General features: G+C 38.6%; 1 protein-coding gene across 10 annotated transcripts in view; it reads right to left on the bottom strand.

Moving 5' to 3' along the window:
* The window catches only part of stxbp5l (syntaxin binding protein 5L), a 275,353-nt gene that overhangs the window by 65,239 nt on the left and 192,402 nt on the right, over nucleotides 1-17,712 (bottom strand). For 5 of the 10 annotated variants that reach the window (XM_052013888.1, XM_052013891.1, XM_052013890.1 and 2 more), the window contains one exon: nucleotides 1,344-1,415. In XM_052013888.1, the coding sequence (XP_051869848.1) occupies nucleotides 1,344-1,415 (72 nt within the window). Of the gene's footprint in view, nucleotides 1-1,343; nucleotides 1,416-8,540; nucleotides 8,577-17,712 lie in introns of all 10 variants that reach the window. The other 5 variants (XM_052013889.1, XM_052013893.1, XM_052013892.1 and 2 more) reach the window with 3 other exon arrangements.

The raw sequence follows: 17,712 nt of genomic DNA, 5'->3' as shown, positions 1-17,712 counted from the left end.
ATACATGATGATTTCTGGAGCATTACAAGTTTGCTTTTACATTGATACCAAAATTATACAAGGACATGCCTACCTGAAGGCTTCCACAATGTCCTCACCATATTCCACATGCAAATGGCTTAGGAATTTTAACCATTCGTGCAACCGAGGATCAACGGCAACATGACAATCTCATGCTAGCCATCTTATGATAAAAGTTAACCCTAAGAAAACCCAATCATTGTGCCAAGTGGTTGTCTTCCTCAGGAGTCAGAGCAGGGCCCAAAGGTTTTAGCCCAGACCTGTTCAAGTCTGCCAAAACCGGTCTCTACGACAGTATCATCCTGAATTATCACCAGTGTTGAACAGACGCTGGTGAGTTGCGAGTTGTGTTTGCGAGGCTTGCAATGCTGCCTGTTTCTGTATCTGTCTGTGTCTGTAGCAAAGTACATAATTTTTATGATTGAGTATAGATTGATAAAGATAGTCGATGGCTTGGTGATGGGTGTACGGCGAACTGAACAGTGGATAAAGATACTGGTGGAATTGACAGGTATGCCATTTAGAGATGAACTCACTCACCTTGGCAACTCCTGTGAGATTCTTTCTGTACTCCATCCATGTTCTTGAAGCAACTTGCCTACATATTCAATTTAGCTGTGTAGGAATATAGTTTAGTCCTGACAGAAAAGGGTATATGAAGGCTTGGAGGGGGAGAAAAGGGATTCCAGCAGACAGGATAACATATATACATCCTATAGATTCTTCCTTCAATTAAGAAAACCATTTATGTGGTTGATCCACTGATACCTGGCGTGAAATTGTATTCCTGTATACAGAAAAAGTTAATTCTGTGCAAAGTACTAGCTAAACCAAATGCAAACTTTGAAAATTTCAAGAGCTATTTTTCTTTGAAATGTTACTAATTTCTTCCTATGACTTCTACAGAAAGTAATAACTGAAATATATCACCCAAGGAATTCCAGCATCAACAACATTTCTTTTCTATTTCATTTAACTGCATTATTTTACTATAAAATTCTTGACATTTATGTTTTCTGCAGAAACCACTGTACACTTTTTTGTAGTTACAGCAGATTCGGAAAGTAGTACTTAGGTGTTTCTGACCAATAACATATTCTTACCAATGAAAAATGGATTTGAGCATGTGAATTCATGTCCATCTGATCAAACAAGAGTCTGTTATCGTCTTTGCTATGAAGTCATCAAAATACAGCCTATTTGAAGTAATTGATCTAATATTAGAGGTACGATGATTTTGCTCAATACCTAATATAGATATAATGAAATAACAAAGCTAGGACATAAATAACGACAAGTATAAATGGACAGAAACTGATTACCTCTACCTGAGGTGGGTGATTTGCAGCGTTCGACCTCTAGTGATCCAGGGCTATCCGCAAGTTCAGTCAAGCCTGGGAACAGAAATGCAGAAATACCATGCTATTACATAGGATTAAAATGGAAAATAGCTTCAATACATTTACAATAAGTTAGTAAAGGATTCCAAAGTGAAAAGACATTACCAATGAGGTTATGCATAATAATGAATTTTCTTTATATCTAGCAAAGGCAAGATTTAATTATCTGAGCCTGAATTTTCAAAACTTTTTACATGTTGCCTTTACATTTCAATTCTAACATGAAACAAATGACTTGTCCAAATCTCCACAGCAAATCAGATAAACGAATGCTTTACATTTTTTTTTGATTCCACTGCCACTAAGGGCAATAATTGATTTTTTGACCGATTTTACTGATATAAAACTGGAATGCTCATGTTTCAAGATATAGTTTATGTGTAACACTTTCTACAGTACAACAATTTATTTGAATGTCAAAACCTTTGTACATCAGATCAAATGGACTGGATAGAACCTACAATAGAGCAGTTCATATACTTTGCTTAGAAAGACTGCAGTATTTCAAGTCATTTTCACTTTTCTGTTCTTAAAGTGCTAAATATTTTAATATTGTTTTATCGTGAAAATGGATACTGTATGATTATAATTTCTACAGTGTTGACCAGTGCAAGTCAACTCCAAAAGTGGCCCAGGTAAAGCTAATACCTCTTTGTGACTACCACTGCAAAATTAGCCTGTCCTGAGTCATGGCAAGTTGCAATCAGAAAAAACAGGCTTACTTAAACCTACCATGCTGTCCTTAAGTGTCACCCCTATTAGGCATCAACCACAAAGGGTAAACTCTTAGATATAATTACATGAATGTGCTGCCAAGAGGAACAGAAATGCTTCATCCAAAACCACTTTAGAAGAATGTGAGCTGGTTTCGCCCATTTCCATAACCCTGGTCACTGTAGCCCACATCTAACTACCCATTCTCCCTCATTTATCAAACTTTACATGCTATCCCATTTGTTCTGCAAATGGAAAAGAGGCCTGAGCAACAATGTTAGAATCCTTACAATTGAGGATAAGGGGCTATATCTTGAGACCTTTGCATGTCCCAGAATGGATGAGCCTGAATTTCTTAGCTAGTCTTTCTAATCATATTAACTAGACTTGCAACAAACTCACCAATAATCATTGTTTATTTTGAGATAGAATTTCCTCCAATCCTATCATCTCTTTATGCCAAATAAGGACCAGAATTATTACTTCACCTTGTGCTTGCATTTATTAACTTTCTATTGTCAGTAAAATAACCAGGTATGGGATCATCCTAATTATAAGTATTAGTCTGAATGTTGCCAGCAACTCCACATACAGCACGGAAACAGGTCTTTCAGCCCACTGAGTCCATGCCAACCAGCAAGTATCCATTTGCACTAATTATGCACTAATCACATTTTATTCTCCCAACATTCCCATCAACTTCCTACAAACTAGGGGCAATTTACAATGGCCAATTAAGCTACCAATCAACACATCTTTCGGGATGTGGGAGAAATTTTGAAAACTCAGGGGAACCCAGAGAAAACTGATAGGGTAACAGGAAGAATATGCAACTTTCACACAAAGATATAGGGTAACAGGAAGAATATGCAACTTTCACACAAAGAGCACTAGAGGTCAGGACTGAACCTAGGTCACTCTAGCTGTGAGGGAGATCACAATGTCACTCTTGGAACTGTTTGGGAATCCTATGCACAGACTGGGTGATGTAGTTACTTGCTGAAAGATTTCAATGGAGCTTTTGGCTGTGATGAAGACAGACAAAGCAAGTTACATTTTTTTGAATTATGTGTTTTCAATAATACTTTAATTATTTAAAACCATTTCAATGTTTTAGGTGATGAAATAGCTTTACTGCTTATATGTATTTTAAATTAATTTCATTTTTAATAGCTTTTCAATATTTCTGAATGTAAAACTGGGCAAAGTCAGGGCCATGACATGCATCACAGGGACAAGCTAGCAAACAAAACTTGTCCCAACTAAACACCATGAAATCCAGTGAATTGACGAAAATGAACACTTCCCCATTTACCCGGATCTCACCAATGTTCCCTGCGAATATTTGCAGTTATGCAAGTCCTTCCTGATCCTTACATTCAACTTCCAGGAAGGCAATTTCAATCCTCATGAAGCTTAGAAACCCAAATAAGGTTCACAAGTGGTCACAAATAAGCACCCCGTTAAAGACCTACTCCAGAGGATCCTTGGCTTGGAAATTTCATGCACATTTTGTTTATCTTTAAGCTGCATTCACAGAACTGACAGCAAGTAATATACACATGGAAATGAAGAACTTGTCAAATACATGACTGGCCTTCAGGAACAGACAGTGCAATACATGATAAGTCAATGTGCAATCCATGAACATGAAAAGCTATCACTCTACTACCCCAAATACAATTACTTAGCTCTGCATCTTACTGTAAAATTATAACTGTTATTCTACAATTACACGAGATTGCCATACAAGGAAAAGGAGACTTGGCTGGGGCTGGGGCTTCCTCTGGCACTCTCAGAGCCTGGCCTTGGCTCAGGACAAGTCAAGTGTGTGGCATCAACACATTTCAATGGCAAATGCTGGTGACAAGCCCCACTCAGTAAAATTGAAATTCAACAGAATTAAGTCACTGTCCTTGCAAACTGTACTTTTGACTTCACTGTATCTACTCTTTTTAATGAGCAAAGTGTAATGGATTACTGCAGACCAACATGGTTCTTATTATTGATAGTCCAGTCACTTATTCACCCATCCTGCAACACTAACAATCATTTTCAACTCCTTCTGGTATGCTGTGATTCAACTATATACTGACTCTCACCAACACAATGCACAATGTTAAATATAAACATGAAATACCATGGAGAAATTGGACTCCAGCGGAAAAGTAATCTCAAGCGGGTGCAGATGTATAGTTATATGCTTTTGTTCATTTATCTTCACATTTTTATATAATTTGAAATTATAGATGATGTTATCATTAAAAAGGAGGCATTAGGTGCCCAGTAGGCAAAAAGGTGGATAAATCCCAAGGGCCCTATGGGATGTATCCCACACTGCTATCGGAGGCAAGGGAGGAGGAGATTGCTGGCAATGCAGGTAAGGTGCCAAATAAATGGAGGATAGCAAACCCGGTACTTTTCTTCAAGGGCAGCAGGGATAAGCCAGGTAATTAGAGGCCCATAAGTCTAATGTCAATGATAGGAAAGTTATTGGGAACAAATTCTGAAAGACAGAGTTAATCTGCACTTGGAAAGGCGGGTCTTAATCAAAGATAGTCAGCATGGCTTTAGCAGATCCTGTCTGAACAATTTGATTGAATTTTGCAGAGGTTGCAAAATGTAATGAGGGCAGTGTAGTTGATGTCACCTTTAGGGACTTTGACAAGGTTCCACATGGGAAACTGGTCAAAAAGGTTAGAGCCTATGGGGACACAAGACAGACAAGTAAACAAACTGGATCCAAAAGTGGCTTGGTAATTGAGGGAAGGATGATGATTAATGGTTTCTTTTGTGATTGGAAGCCTGTGACCAATGGTGTACCACAAGAATTGGTGCTTGGACCCTTACTCTTCGTTATATACCTTAATGATTTGGATATGAATGTAGATAATAGGTAAGGTTGCAAATGACACAAAAATTGGTGGTGTTGTTGATAGTGAGGAGAATAGCAATAGGCTATAGAATCATACTGATAAGTTGGTAAATGTAATCCCAATAAGCGCCAGGTGATGCACTTTGGGAGGACTAATAAGGATCGGACATACAGAATGAATGGTAGGGGTGTAGGGAGTATTGAGGAACAGAGGGACCTTGGAGTACAAGTCCAAGGATCCCTGAAGGTGGCAGCACAGGCACAGCACAGGGCAAGCTGGTTGCCAACATTGGCCAGGGCACAAAATACAAGAGCAAGGAGGTTATGGTACTTTATATAACATTGGTTAGGTCACAGATGGAGTACTGCATGCAGTCTGGACACTGTACTATAGAAAGGGCACGACTGCATGGCACAAGTGCAGATGAGCTTCATGGGGATGTTGCTTTGGATGGAGCACTTCAGTTATGAGCAAAGCTTGATTGACTGGGTTTTGTCATCCTTGGAGCTGAGGAGGCTGAGGGGGAAACTGACAGAGTATACAAAATTATGAGGAGCATAGGTGAGGTGGATACAGGCCATTCTTGGGTAATGAACAGGTTCTGTTTTTACAAATGTCCAGAAGTGGATTTTGTCACCAAGTCAGAAAATACAGAAAAATCACTCCAGATGGTAACCATATTTCCACAGGATTGTAACGAATGGCAGTAAAAACACAACACTGATAAGAAATAACAATTACTAAAAGTGGAGATTGAGAGAGGAAAATAGTTCTGTCATTTATAGGAATGAAAGCATGTATATATTTCAGACTTTTAAATTTAAAAATATTACAGGAGCTCGTTCATATCTATGGGTTCCATAAGTTGGGCATTCATAACCCGGAGACAGCCCATAGTAGGAAACTTTACCTATAGCAGACACGTGTAAAGCTAGAGGGCAAAGACTTAAGTTAAAAGATTTAGAGGAGATCCAAGGAAAAATATTTTCACCATGCATTTAAGCAAGGAGAACATTGTGCATGCAGTAATGCCAATCTGGGTGTCATATATGAGTGACATTACTCTGTTGATTTTCTACCACAAGTATGTGGTTTGTTAATCTCATAAATCTCAACTTCAGGACTGAATTAGACTTAGAAAGGCCTGTTCCTGCATTAGAGGGCCCATCCCTATCTGAGCTGACCCCAGAGTATGGCAGCAAAGACATGGCTTATTCATTCCTCCCGGGTGATTCTGAGGCATTCAATACAATCATATAGCACAGAAAAATATATTTCATACTGCCATGTTCATGCCAGCCATTTAGAAGACGAGCCATTCTTCTGTTTATTGGGAAGTCTCAACCACCACAATCTCTACCCCAGATATCGACCTTTTTGGCTCTTCCCATACTCTCCTGCTACTTAAAGGCAAACCTGCCCTACATCTGTTCCAATAAAGGCAAGTAATTTGTGCTGTTACATACAGAGGACCAATGTATTGCAATAGTGCACTTAGAATAATCTATCCTTGCAGCCTTGATGACCCTGAGTGGGTGCCCTGGGCACAGCAGCTTCAACATGGCATTTTAAGCATCAAAAGATTTCTAGTAAAACTGTGATGTAATCAAATACAGTTAGTGAAGAAATTTGCTTTTTGTTCATGGAATTTTTGATTTAGTCTCAACTCCTTGTTTCTTCCAGTGCTAGAGGTTCCATATGTATTAGCTATTTAAAGGTAAATCTGCCCCACACCTGGTATCGAGGAAATGGGCATTATTTGTGTGCCAAAATAAGTTTTTCCTTGTGGAGGGCTTTGTGGATGAGGTTGATTTAGGTCCTCAAATGGTGTTTAAAGACACACCCATTTTCCAATATCCAGGGGTAACTGGAAAACTTGGAAGGGATCCCCACGTGGTTTCCTTTCTGGCGCATGGATGCTGAGGCAAATTGGAACACTTCAATTTTGATCCTAAAGTATGATCAATTAAAGTAGTGTTGACAAGGCATCAAATATGAATCATCTCATCTATTTGGGCCAAATTTATGGCAAACAATGATCAAACAATATAATGAGAACCCACATAACAGTTTTTTTTAAATCTATAAGAGCAAAGGCTGTTTACAACAACAAGCTGTATGGTACGTGATGATTGAAGATGCTTCCGTATTTTATTTGATTCAACCAAGTACACAGAATCTTATTTGTCTCCTCATTAAAACACTGGAGCTAGTCTTTGGCTTACAGATTAACTCAGATCTGCCTACTTTTAAGCACTTACCTGAGCAGATGCTCACATCTCCCTAGTGAAACCTTCTGTTATAGTTATTTGCTCCTGGAACGACTGTGGAGTACTCAGTGCTGAATGAGCAGCACTGAGTCCCAACATCTAGTCTATCTAGCCTTGCCAGAATTTATGATTAATTATATTTCCTCTCATTCTTCTAAGCTCCAGTGAATACAAACCCATGTGTCTTAATATTTCTTCATAGAGCAGTCCCACCATCCTAGGAACCAATCTGGTGAAGATTTGCTACACACTCTCTATTGCAAGTACATCCTATCTTCAGTAAAAAGCTTAAAACAACATACAATATTCCAAGTGTGGTCTCATCAAGCCCTATATAATTGTGGCAAGACATCTTTGGTCCAGTACTTAAATCTTCTTGCTATAAAGGCTAATGTTCCAATTGCCTTCTTAACCGCTTGCTGCACCTGCAAGATTGTTTTCAGTACAACAGCACTTCATAAACTAATTCTATAATATGCCACCTTTCCGGTTCTCCTACCAAAATGGATTACTTCACACATATCCGCATCGGAAGGCATCAAGCATGCTTTTGCCCGGTTATTCATCTTGAAGCCTCTTTGCATCCTCCTCACAATTCACAATCCCATCAGTCTAGTGTCATTGGCAAACTTTAAAACATCGCATTTGGTTCCCACATCCAGATCACTGATAAATGTTATTAATAACCGAGGAGTAAGCACTGATCCGTATGGTACCCCACTAGCTACTGTCTGCCATCCTATTTAGCCCTAATCTGTGTTCCCTGCCTGTCAACCAATTTTCAATCCATGCCAATACATTACCCCAATACTATGCACTTTAATTCTCTGCAATAACTTCATCGTGGGACTTTTATTACAACTTTCTGAAAATGCAAGTGCATTGAAACTCTACTGGCTCTCCCTTCTCTAGACCACTAGTTACAACCTCAAAATATTTCAGTAGGTTTGTTAAACAATTTCCCTTTCAAAATTCCATGTTGCCTTTCTTTAATACCTTTAAGTGTACTGTTATCTCATTCCTTACATTAACCTTACAAAATTAAATTATTTGTTTTACTATCTACAATATATTAGGAGAACATGGATGTGGTATTTAAAATTAAATTCCAGCTCAATTTAATGCTTAGCTTTCAAGAAAGAGTGAAGGATTGATTTTGGTAATTTAATTTAGCTAAAGGATTGAACATCATGATTTGCTTTCATTCCATATATACATCAACAAGCAAGCAAATAGAGGGAAGCAAATATCAAACGTACCTTCACAACAGCCAGGACTTAATGCTGTAAGAGCAGCTTTTCAAATTGGACAGTGAAGGGAAAGATGTAATTTAAAAAAAAGAAAAACAAATATTAAAGATGACCTTTAAAATCTTATAAGATAGCAATTGGCGTATTCCTAACATGTTATAAATGAATTCAACAGCCAATAAATGATAATTGACTAGCAATAAATTTGTTGCAAATTCGCTGAGTCTTGTGATAATTGAGAAAGGATTACTATATTAGTCACAGTCACAGCCAAACAAATGTCCACAGTCTCATTCACTGCCAGGTCACGGCCAAATGAAAATTTGAGGAACAACACCTCATATTCCGTCTGGGCAGTCTCCAACCTGGTGACACGAATATCGAGTTCTCAAACTTCTGGTAACCGCTTCCCCCCCCACCGTCCCTTTTCGCCTTTTTTCTTCCTTTTCTCTCTCCTCCTGATCCACCTGGCCCCCATCACCCCATGTCATTCCTCTCCCCCACCCTCTCCATCTGCCCATCACTCACATGCTTCTCCCACTGGTCCCCCTCCATCCTTTTATTCCATGCACCACCGTCTTCTTCTATCATATTCCATCATCTTCAGCCCTTTGTCACTTTCACCTATCACCTCCCAACTTCTGGGATCATTCCCACCCTCATCTCCCGATTGCCCCCCTCACATGTATCCACCTATCACCTGCTAGTTCTTGCTCCACCCCTTCCCTCCACCTTTTTATACTGGCTATTTCCTTTTCTTCCAATCCAGATAGAGGGCATTGACCCAAAACATCGAACGTCCATTTCCCTTCATAGACAGGAGCCTGATCTGCTGAGTTTCTCCAGCGCCTTTTGTGTTACTATATTAGTTCTTTTGTTTATGAGCATCAGAAAAGTCAAGTGGAATTCTGTGTGTGCAACCAGACTTCTGATGAAAAATGACACACATATTACAAAAAAAGCCATCCTGCTTATTTTTCCCCTATCTGGTCTAATTATCCTTGTTCTCTCTTAACCTCTCAGTCTGTACCCTTTCCAAATGGTTTTGTGTGCCTTCTGTAAAGAAGATGAAAATACGTTGCATTTCTCTGCCATTTCCTCATTTGCAATATGATTCCTGCTACCTCAGTCTGTCTGTTTCTGTTGCATAGCCATTTTGCAGTCCGTTTTTAAATTTCTTGCTAGATTACTCAAGCATTCTGTTTTCCTCTTCTTATTAACACCCAAGTCCTCTGTTGCTGAATTCAGATATTTTTCCAACAATCAGGGTCACTGCTCTTTTTGACAACATTATAAGACATTTCCTTTGATACAATACAATTGTCAACTTGTTACCCCACAGCATAATGATAATCAGTTCAGTGGTGTGATCTGACTGGTACAAGGTATCTGAGCATCTGGAAAAACAGAACTTAGACCAGCTGGTATCTAAAGTTATTGATATATAGTTGCATGAATGTAGAGTATTGAATCATAGAGTAATACAGCACGGAGAGAGGCCCTTTGGCCCAACTTGCCCATGCTGGCCAAGATGCACATCTACGCTAGTCCTATTTGCCCATGTTTGGCCCATATAAACCTTTCCTATCCACATACCTGTCCAAGTGTCTTTTAAACGTTGTTATTGTACCTGCCTCAACCACTTACTCTGGCAGGTCATTCCATATATGCACCACCCTCTGCGTGAAGTCGTTGCCCGAGGTCCCTCTTAAATCTTTCCCCTCTCACCTTAAACCTATGCCCTCTCAGTTTTGATTCCCTTTCCCTGGGAAAAAAGACCACTTGCATTCACCTTATCCATGCCCTTCATGATTTTATACACCTCTATTAGATAACCCCTCAGTCTCCTATGTGCCAATGAATAAACTCGTAGCCCACCGAATTTCTCCCCATAACTCAGGCCCTTGAGTCCTGGCAACATTTTTGTAAATAGTCTTTGCACCCTTTCCAACTTAATGACATCTTTCCTATAACAGGGTAACCAAAACCGTACACAACACTCCTAGTGTGGCCTTATCAACGTCTTGTATAATTGCAACAAAACATCCTAATTCCTATACTTGATGTCCTGACTGATGAAGGCAAGTGTACCAAACAATGGGCCCAGCACTGGTCACAGGCCTCCTGTCTGAGAAACAACCTTCCAACCTTACCCTTTTCTTCCTACCATCAGGCCAATTATGTATTCCCTTAGCTAGCTCTCCCTGGATCCCATGCAATCTAACCTTTCAGACTAACCTTCCATGTGGGATCTTGTCAAATGCCTTGCTAAAATCCATATAGACAATGTCCACTGCCCTACCCTCATCTATCCTCTTGGTTACCTCTTCAAAAAAAAAACTCTAACAGATTTGTGAGACACTAGAGCTGGAAGGAACAGGAATTATCCTCCAAAAATACCTCATCCTCAGCAAAAGAATGTGTATGTTAAAGACAAGGCTGAAGCATTTGTAACCACATTCAGACAGAATTGCTCAATGATTAATCACCTTGGCTTCCTTCTGAGATCCCCACTATCATAGAAGCTAGACTACTGCGAATTCAATTCACACCATGTGATATAAAGGAGCAGCTGACAATATTGGATATAGCAAAGGCTATGGAACCAGACAACAGCCCAGTTTGTAGGCATGTGTTCCAGAATTAGCCATGCCTTTTATTCAAGCTCTTCCACTATAATTACAACACAGATATTTACTCAACAATGTGGAAAATCAACAATGTGGAAAATCAGCTATGTCCTCTTCACTAAAAGCAAGACAAATACAATTCATCTAATTACTGCCAAACCAGTTGATTCTCAATCATTGGTAAAATGTTGGAAGGATTCAATGACAATGCTATCAAGCAGAACACATTTGCCAATAATCTGCTCAGTGTTGCCTGAAGTGATGAAAGGTACCATTGACATGCTACATAGTGGTACTCACTCTCCAATAATCTGTTCATTATTATTCAGTTTGGGTTTTGCCAGGACCATCTGGCTCCAGACTTCATCACAGCCTTGATTCAAACATGGAGCAAAGAACTGAACTTCAGAGGTGAGGCAAAAGTAACGGCCCTTGATACCTATGCAGAACATGACTAAGTATGGAATCAAGGATTCCTGGTAAAACTGAAATTACTGGATACCAGGGAGAAAACACTTCAATTCCATTCAGAACTTCACGAAAAATTAAGTAATCCTTGTTAAGTGCTACAAGACCTAGACATGGGCAGGCACTCAGTGCAATGCAAAAAAAAAGTGCCATGCGATGACCTTATTCAATGAGAGAGAATCAAACTTACAAATACCTCCCCGTGACATTCAATGGTAGTACCATCACCTAGTTGTTCAAACATACAGGGAATGTCATTGATCAGAAACTTAACTGAACCAGCCACATAAACAGTCAGGCTACAAGGCCAGAAGCTGGGTATCCTGCAGTCAGCAACTCAACACCTGACACCCCATAACCTTTACACAATCCACAAGGCACAAGTCAGAAACTTGATGGAATAATCCTCACTTATCTAGAGGACTGTAGCTCTAAAACTTCAAGGGAAAGTAGTCTTCTTGATTGGTATTCCAGCCATCACTCTAAACTTCCATTCCCTCCACCACAGCTAGACCATGGCTGAAATATGTATCATCTACAACATGCATTGCAGTCACTTGCTTAGAGAACTCCAACATCATCCTCCCAAACCACTAATTTCTATCATCACAACATACAAGGGCAAAAGGAGCACGGGGACACCATCACTGGGCGGTTCTCCTTCAAGTCTTGATGCTATTGTGAACTAGAAATATATTGCTATTCATTCATCATCACTGGGTCTAATTCCTGGATCTCCTTACCTCTCAATATTGTGGAAACCCTTTACCAAAAAGACTATAGTGGTTCAAGAAAGTGGGTCACCATTATCTTCTGAAGGTCAGTCAGGGGTGGGCAAAAATGTTGGCTTTGCCAGAGATGTCATTACAAAAAGAGAGTAAATTCATATCCCACTTTAAAAAAAAATCACAAAATTTTTCTTCCCATACACAAATGCTGTCTGACCTGCTAGGTATGTCTAGTATTTTCTATTTTTATTTTATGTCAATGGAAAACTGAACTAAAGAATTACATCATATCTGCATTTAAATTAATTGTTAACTGAAAAATAGTGATTCACAATTAGCACTAATTTATCAAGCCAGATACAGCTATTTAGCAAACCTAGACATCAAAGGACAAAACAGCTCAAAGTACAGATAACCATCAAATACATTAATAAACAAAGACAAATAGTTTATCAACATTGTAGCAAATCAGAGTTCATGGCTAATGAGGCTTTCCTATCATATCTGCAAAAAGAAAAATCTGCAAAAAAAAAGTCTCCAGATGTATAAAACTCAGGGTCATTGAGCTGCAGATTGTTTAGAATAATTTAGTCCAGAATATACCATATGAAACTAGAGATGACTCTCAATAACTGAGGCTGGGAATCATAGTCCAGGTAGTTAATGAGGTTGAACACAAATTATTCAAGTTCTATAGGTGCAAAGCACTCCATGCCCATGAGGATAAGCAGAAAATCTGTAGGAAAGAAACTAAATGCAAATAGAGAGATTTTAGTCATAGGATAATCCATAATTAGGTAGTCAAGGACAAAGCAAGGCTTTTGACAAGGTTCTGCATGGTAGACTGGTCCAGAAGGTTAGATCAAATGGGATCCAGGGTCAGCTAGCCAATAGGATACAAAATTGGCTTGGTGAAAAGAGAAGAGAGTGGTAATGGAGGGTTGGTTTTTGGATTGGAGGCCTGTGACCAATGGTACGCCACAAAGATCAGTGTTGGGTCCACTGTTGTTTGTCGTATACATCAACGACATTTATGAGAATGTGGGTGGCATGGTTAGTAAGTTTGCGGATGACACCAAAGTTGGTGGAGTGGTGGACAGTGAAAAAGTTTGTCTAAGCAGGATTTATATCAACCGGAAAAATGGGCCAAGAAATAGCAGATGGAATATAACTCAGACAAATGCGGTGATACATTTTGGGAATGACTATGGCATGCTGTGGAACAGAGAGACCTCGGGGTACAAGTGCATAGTTACCTGAAAGTGGTGACACAGGTAGTCAAGGAGAAGGCATATGGAATGTTTACCTTTATCAGACAGGGTACTGTGTAAAAGAGTTGGGACATCATGTTATAGCTGTACAAGACATTGGTGAGACCACATCTGGAATACTGTGTGCAGTTCTGTTTGCCATATCGTAGGAAGGGTGTGATAAAGCTCGAGAGGGTGCAGAAAAGATTCACAATGACTTTGCTGAGACTGGAGGGCTTGAATTACAAGGGGAGAATGGATAGGCTGGCACAGTTGTCCCTGGAGCAAAGGAGGGGTGACCTCATATTATAAAATCATGAAGGGCAAAGGATTGGCACAGTCTTTTTCCCCACGGTAGGGGAGGCTAAAACTAGAGGGTACAGGTTTAAGGTGAGAGGGAAAGGATTTAAAGGGAACAGAGGCAAGTTCTTCCACACAGAGGGTGGTGGGTATATGGAATGAGCTGCCAGAGTATGTGGTAGAGACACATACAATTATAAAGGTTTCAAGGCATTTGGAAAGTACATGGATAGGAAAGGTTTAGAGGGATATCGGTCAAATGCAGGCATATGGGATGAGCTCAGGAAGTCACCTTAGTTGGCATGGACGAGTTGGGCTGACGAGCCTGTTTCTGTGCTGTATGAATCTGTGACTCTAAGATTCCAAACAAATTGTTGCTTAACTGGTGTCAGGAAGGGGGAAATTTCAATGCGTCTAGAAAACAAAACTTAGAAAGCAGGGCAGAGAATCTAGTTGTTATATTTCATGTTGGAACAAATGATGTAGGATGGTTTAGGAAACTGGTCCTGATGAAGGAGCTTTAGGTGCTAGGAGTTAAATCGAAAGGCAGAACTTCACTGAAATTTCTAAGTCCTGTATTTTCCATAAGACTGTTTGCTGTTTGTGCTCACCATCAGTTGTCTACTCGCTAAACCCGATCAAACCTAAAGCTGGTCTCCTGATGCAAACTTCTGCAGAGAAATGGGCTTGATCTGATCAGTGAAGCCTTGAACACTGCAGTCCTTTCCAACAGTAAATCCCAAAATTAATGCTATGACACATCTTCAGGTTGAAACAACAGGCAAAGCTATTGAAGAACTCGAGTGCCTGTGATTTTCTCTGTCAATCATAAATAATCAAATATTCAAGAACTATTAAAAAAATAAACAATTTGGGACATTCACATTTGGGAATGCTTGTGCAGGAGTCCCAAACATTTACAGGAGGTAAAAGACTGCCATTTTGCATGAAACTGAATTTGCTAGCAGAAAAATCAGGCCAATATGCCTAAACTGTATACAGATTGGCAAAGGCACAAACAAAACAAATTGGGAAAATCAACACGTGGCTAAACAAGGGTATTGTTTCAGAACAAGGGTTTGCCCATGCAAGAGATGAGGAGGAATTTCTTCTCTCATGAATCTTTGGAATTCTCTATTCAAGAGAATGGGGAGAATGAAGTTAGTTCTCTTGGAGTGAGTCATTAAACATATTCAAGACTGATATGGACAAATGTATCATCTCCTGGGGAGTCAGGAGTTATTGGGATCCGGTAGGAATGTAGACACAATACTCAGATAAGATCAGCTATAAACTTACTGAATGACAGAGGCCACATTTATGATGTTCTAATAGATACATATGAACTAGTTATTAGACGGAGCATTACAGATTATCAACGTAACTAAAAATGCTAACAAAATATTAGGATTTATTTTTGGGCTATTATATTCAAAGTTAGCGAAGATATCTTAAGACCTGTATAGGTCATGGCCAAGGAGTCCGTAAAACTGTTATGCATTGTGTCCATGTCCGTACAATAAAGAGGGCACAAGAGCACCAGAGAAAATAAGAGATTCACAAAGCTGGTAACAGAATTAGAAGATTAAAGATTAATTAACCTTGACTTTCTTTTCTTAAAAGGAAAAGATTTGAAGAAGTGAACCTTTTACTTTAGAACACTTTGTGTTTCTATCTCATTCAGTTTCATTTTTTTCTAGCACATAGATGATACTTCTGCTTTCTTTACCATTGTGCTTCACCTCACATTTTCCATGTTCATTTGCTACAACTGCCCAATCCCAAGTCTTCTAAGGACTTATAAAGCATCACATTCTTCATCAAGTTCAGTTTAGTATTATCTATAAACCTTTTAAGAACATTTTTATTAAAAACAAAGATGGGAAAAGATAGGGTAACTGTAGAGAGAATGTTTCCCCACAGGCCATAATCATAAGACAGCAAATATTTAATCCAAAATGGATTTAAGCAAAACATTTTTTACACAATGAGTGGTTAGAATGTGGAACTCTAATCATTGTAGGTGGTTAAAGAAAATAGATCAGATGGTTTTAAATGGATGAAGACAGGAGAGAAAGAGAATGCAAATTATGTCTATAGGCTGATAACGGGTTCATGGAATGGGAGGAGATGTGTGTGTGGTGTGTGTATCCAGAACAGCATATCTTGGTATGAAATGGGAGGTTTGTCTGACTTGGACTTCTGTTAATGGTGTTCATTGAAAGACTGCCAACCGATGGAAAATGGAAAAAAAAATTAACTGAAAAACAAATTAATTTTCATATCATGAGGAGATAGAGTATTTTCTAGGTCAACATTAACAATAAGTTGCATATTAATGCTTACTTAGATCTTTTTTAGTTCTATTCTTAATGCTTTCTTGCTTGGCACTGCTAATTATGCGCAGAATTTTGATATGCTTCGTTAAAATGTGGCCAGCAAATTGACAGGAATCCAATTTTTTACAGTGTAGTTTAAATACAAGGTCAGATGAAAGTTCTACCAAAGATTCAAAAGAGAAAGAAATCAGCATTCTCCTAAACATAAATGATAATGGCAAATGGGTATTGCTATTACCAGTTTCATTCACGAGGAGAAAGATGTGCCCCAAGATAAAACATACACAAGTCATACATTGTTGAGTTGTGAACTAAATAGTGCCTGTTAAATTTAGAACCTAATAGAGTAACTTTTTTTCTGACTCAGTATAATCAAGGTGTGCTCAATCTCATTAGATAATAACATTTCTTAGAACGTGTGCAGCCTTAGGTTTTCATTATTGTTCGCAATACTAATCAAATTGAACCAGAATCAATTCAGGAAAAAACATTAAAATAAAAATGCATCAATTTCTCCCATCCTGATTTAATAAAATGCATTGACTGGATACAAATTCTGCCATGAATGCATTCATAGAAGTGTTGCAATGAATCCACCCTTAACAGTCTTCAAACTGTGGCCCAGGGAAGGATTTTTGGCCTACTACGAACATCACTTCACATCTTCCCAGAAATGACATACGAGGTCTAAAAATAAGAAACTGTGAATATACAAGGCTTTGTGACATACTTGTGTAATTAACATAATCGACAAAGAGAAATGTATTCATCTTTGTTCAAAGACAATGCTTCATTTAATCCAAATTAATTAAATACTTCATTCCTGTCAGAAGCATTATGTACCAAGAATAACCTAAATAGTTCAAATTTTTGAAATCAATTCCATAAGTAATAAAAGAATTAAACATTTGGCATATTGCTGAACACCATTTTACAGAATACAACCTGGATAAGAGAAAGAAGGGAATCAATATAAACCAATTTGGATTATCTTGCATTTCTATTCTGATAATATATTGTACCTTCTATATTATCAGTCATTATACCAGACTGTGAGGACTGAATAAATTGGAGACCATTGGCAAGTCTGATGCCTTGCTCTATACAGTGGATTCTGCTTTTTTGTCAGCTCTTATTGTTAATTTCATTTACTTAATTGTCATTTAAATTGTTCCAAAATTCAAAATGTTTTTTTAAAATGAAATCATGTCTGATGCCCTTTTGATACAAAAGTGGTTTATGACTGTGATACTATTAAGATGCAAATGTCCAGGGGTGTCTCAAAAGTTGGATTACAACTACAACCTCTGCAAAAGGACAGCAGCACTCAAATCACAGAGTAAATTATGTCAAATTTATGATTATTTTATTGCAAAATATTTATCAAGATACTACTGTCACATGACCCTTACTGATATGCATAATTAGCTAGTGACAAGAATCCACTGTACCATTTTTTCTCAACC

This window comes from Pristis pectinata, chromosome 4, assembly GCF_009764475.1.
Source record: "Pristis pectinata isolate sPriPec2 chromosome 4, sPriPec2.1.pri, whole genome shotgun sequence".
NCBI lineage: Eukaryota > Metazoa > Chordata > Chondrichthyes > Rhinopristiformes > Pristidae > Pristis > Pristis pectinata.
This window is presented reverse-complemented; position numbering and strand designations above follow the sequence as displayed.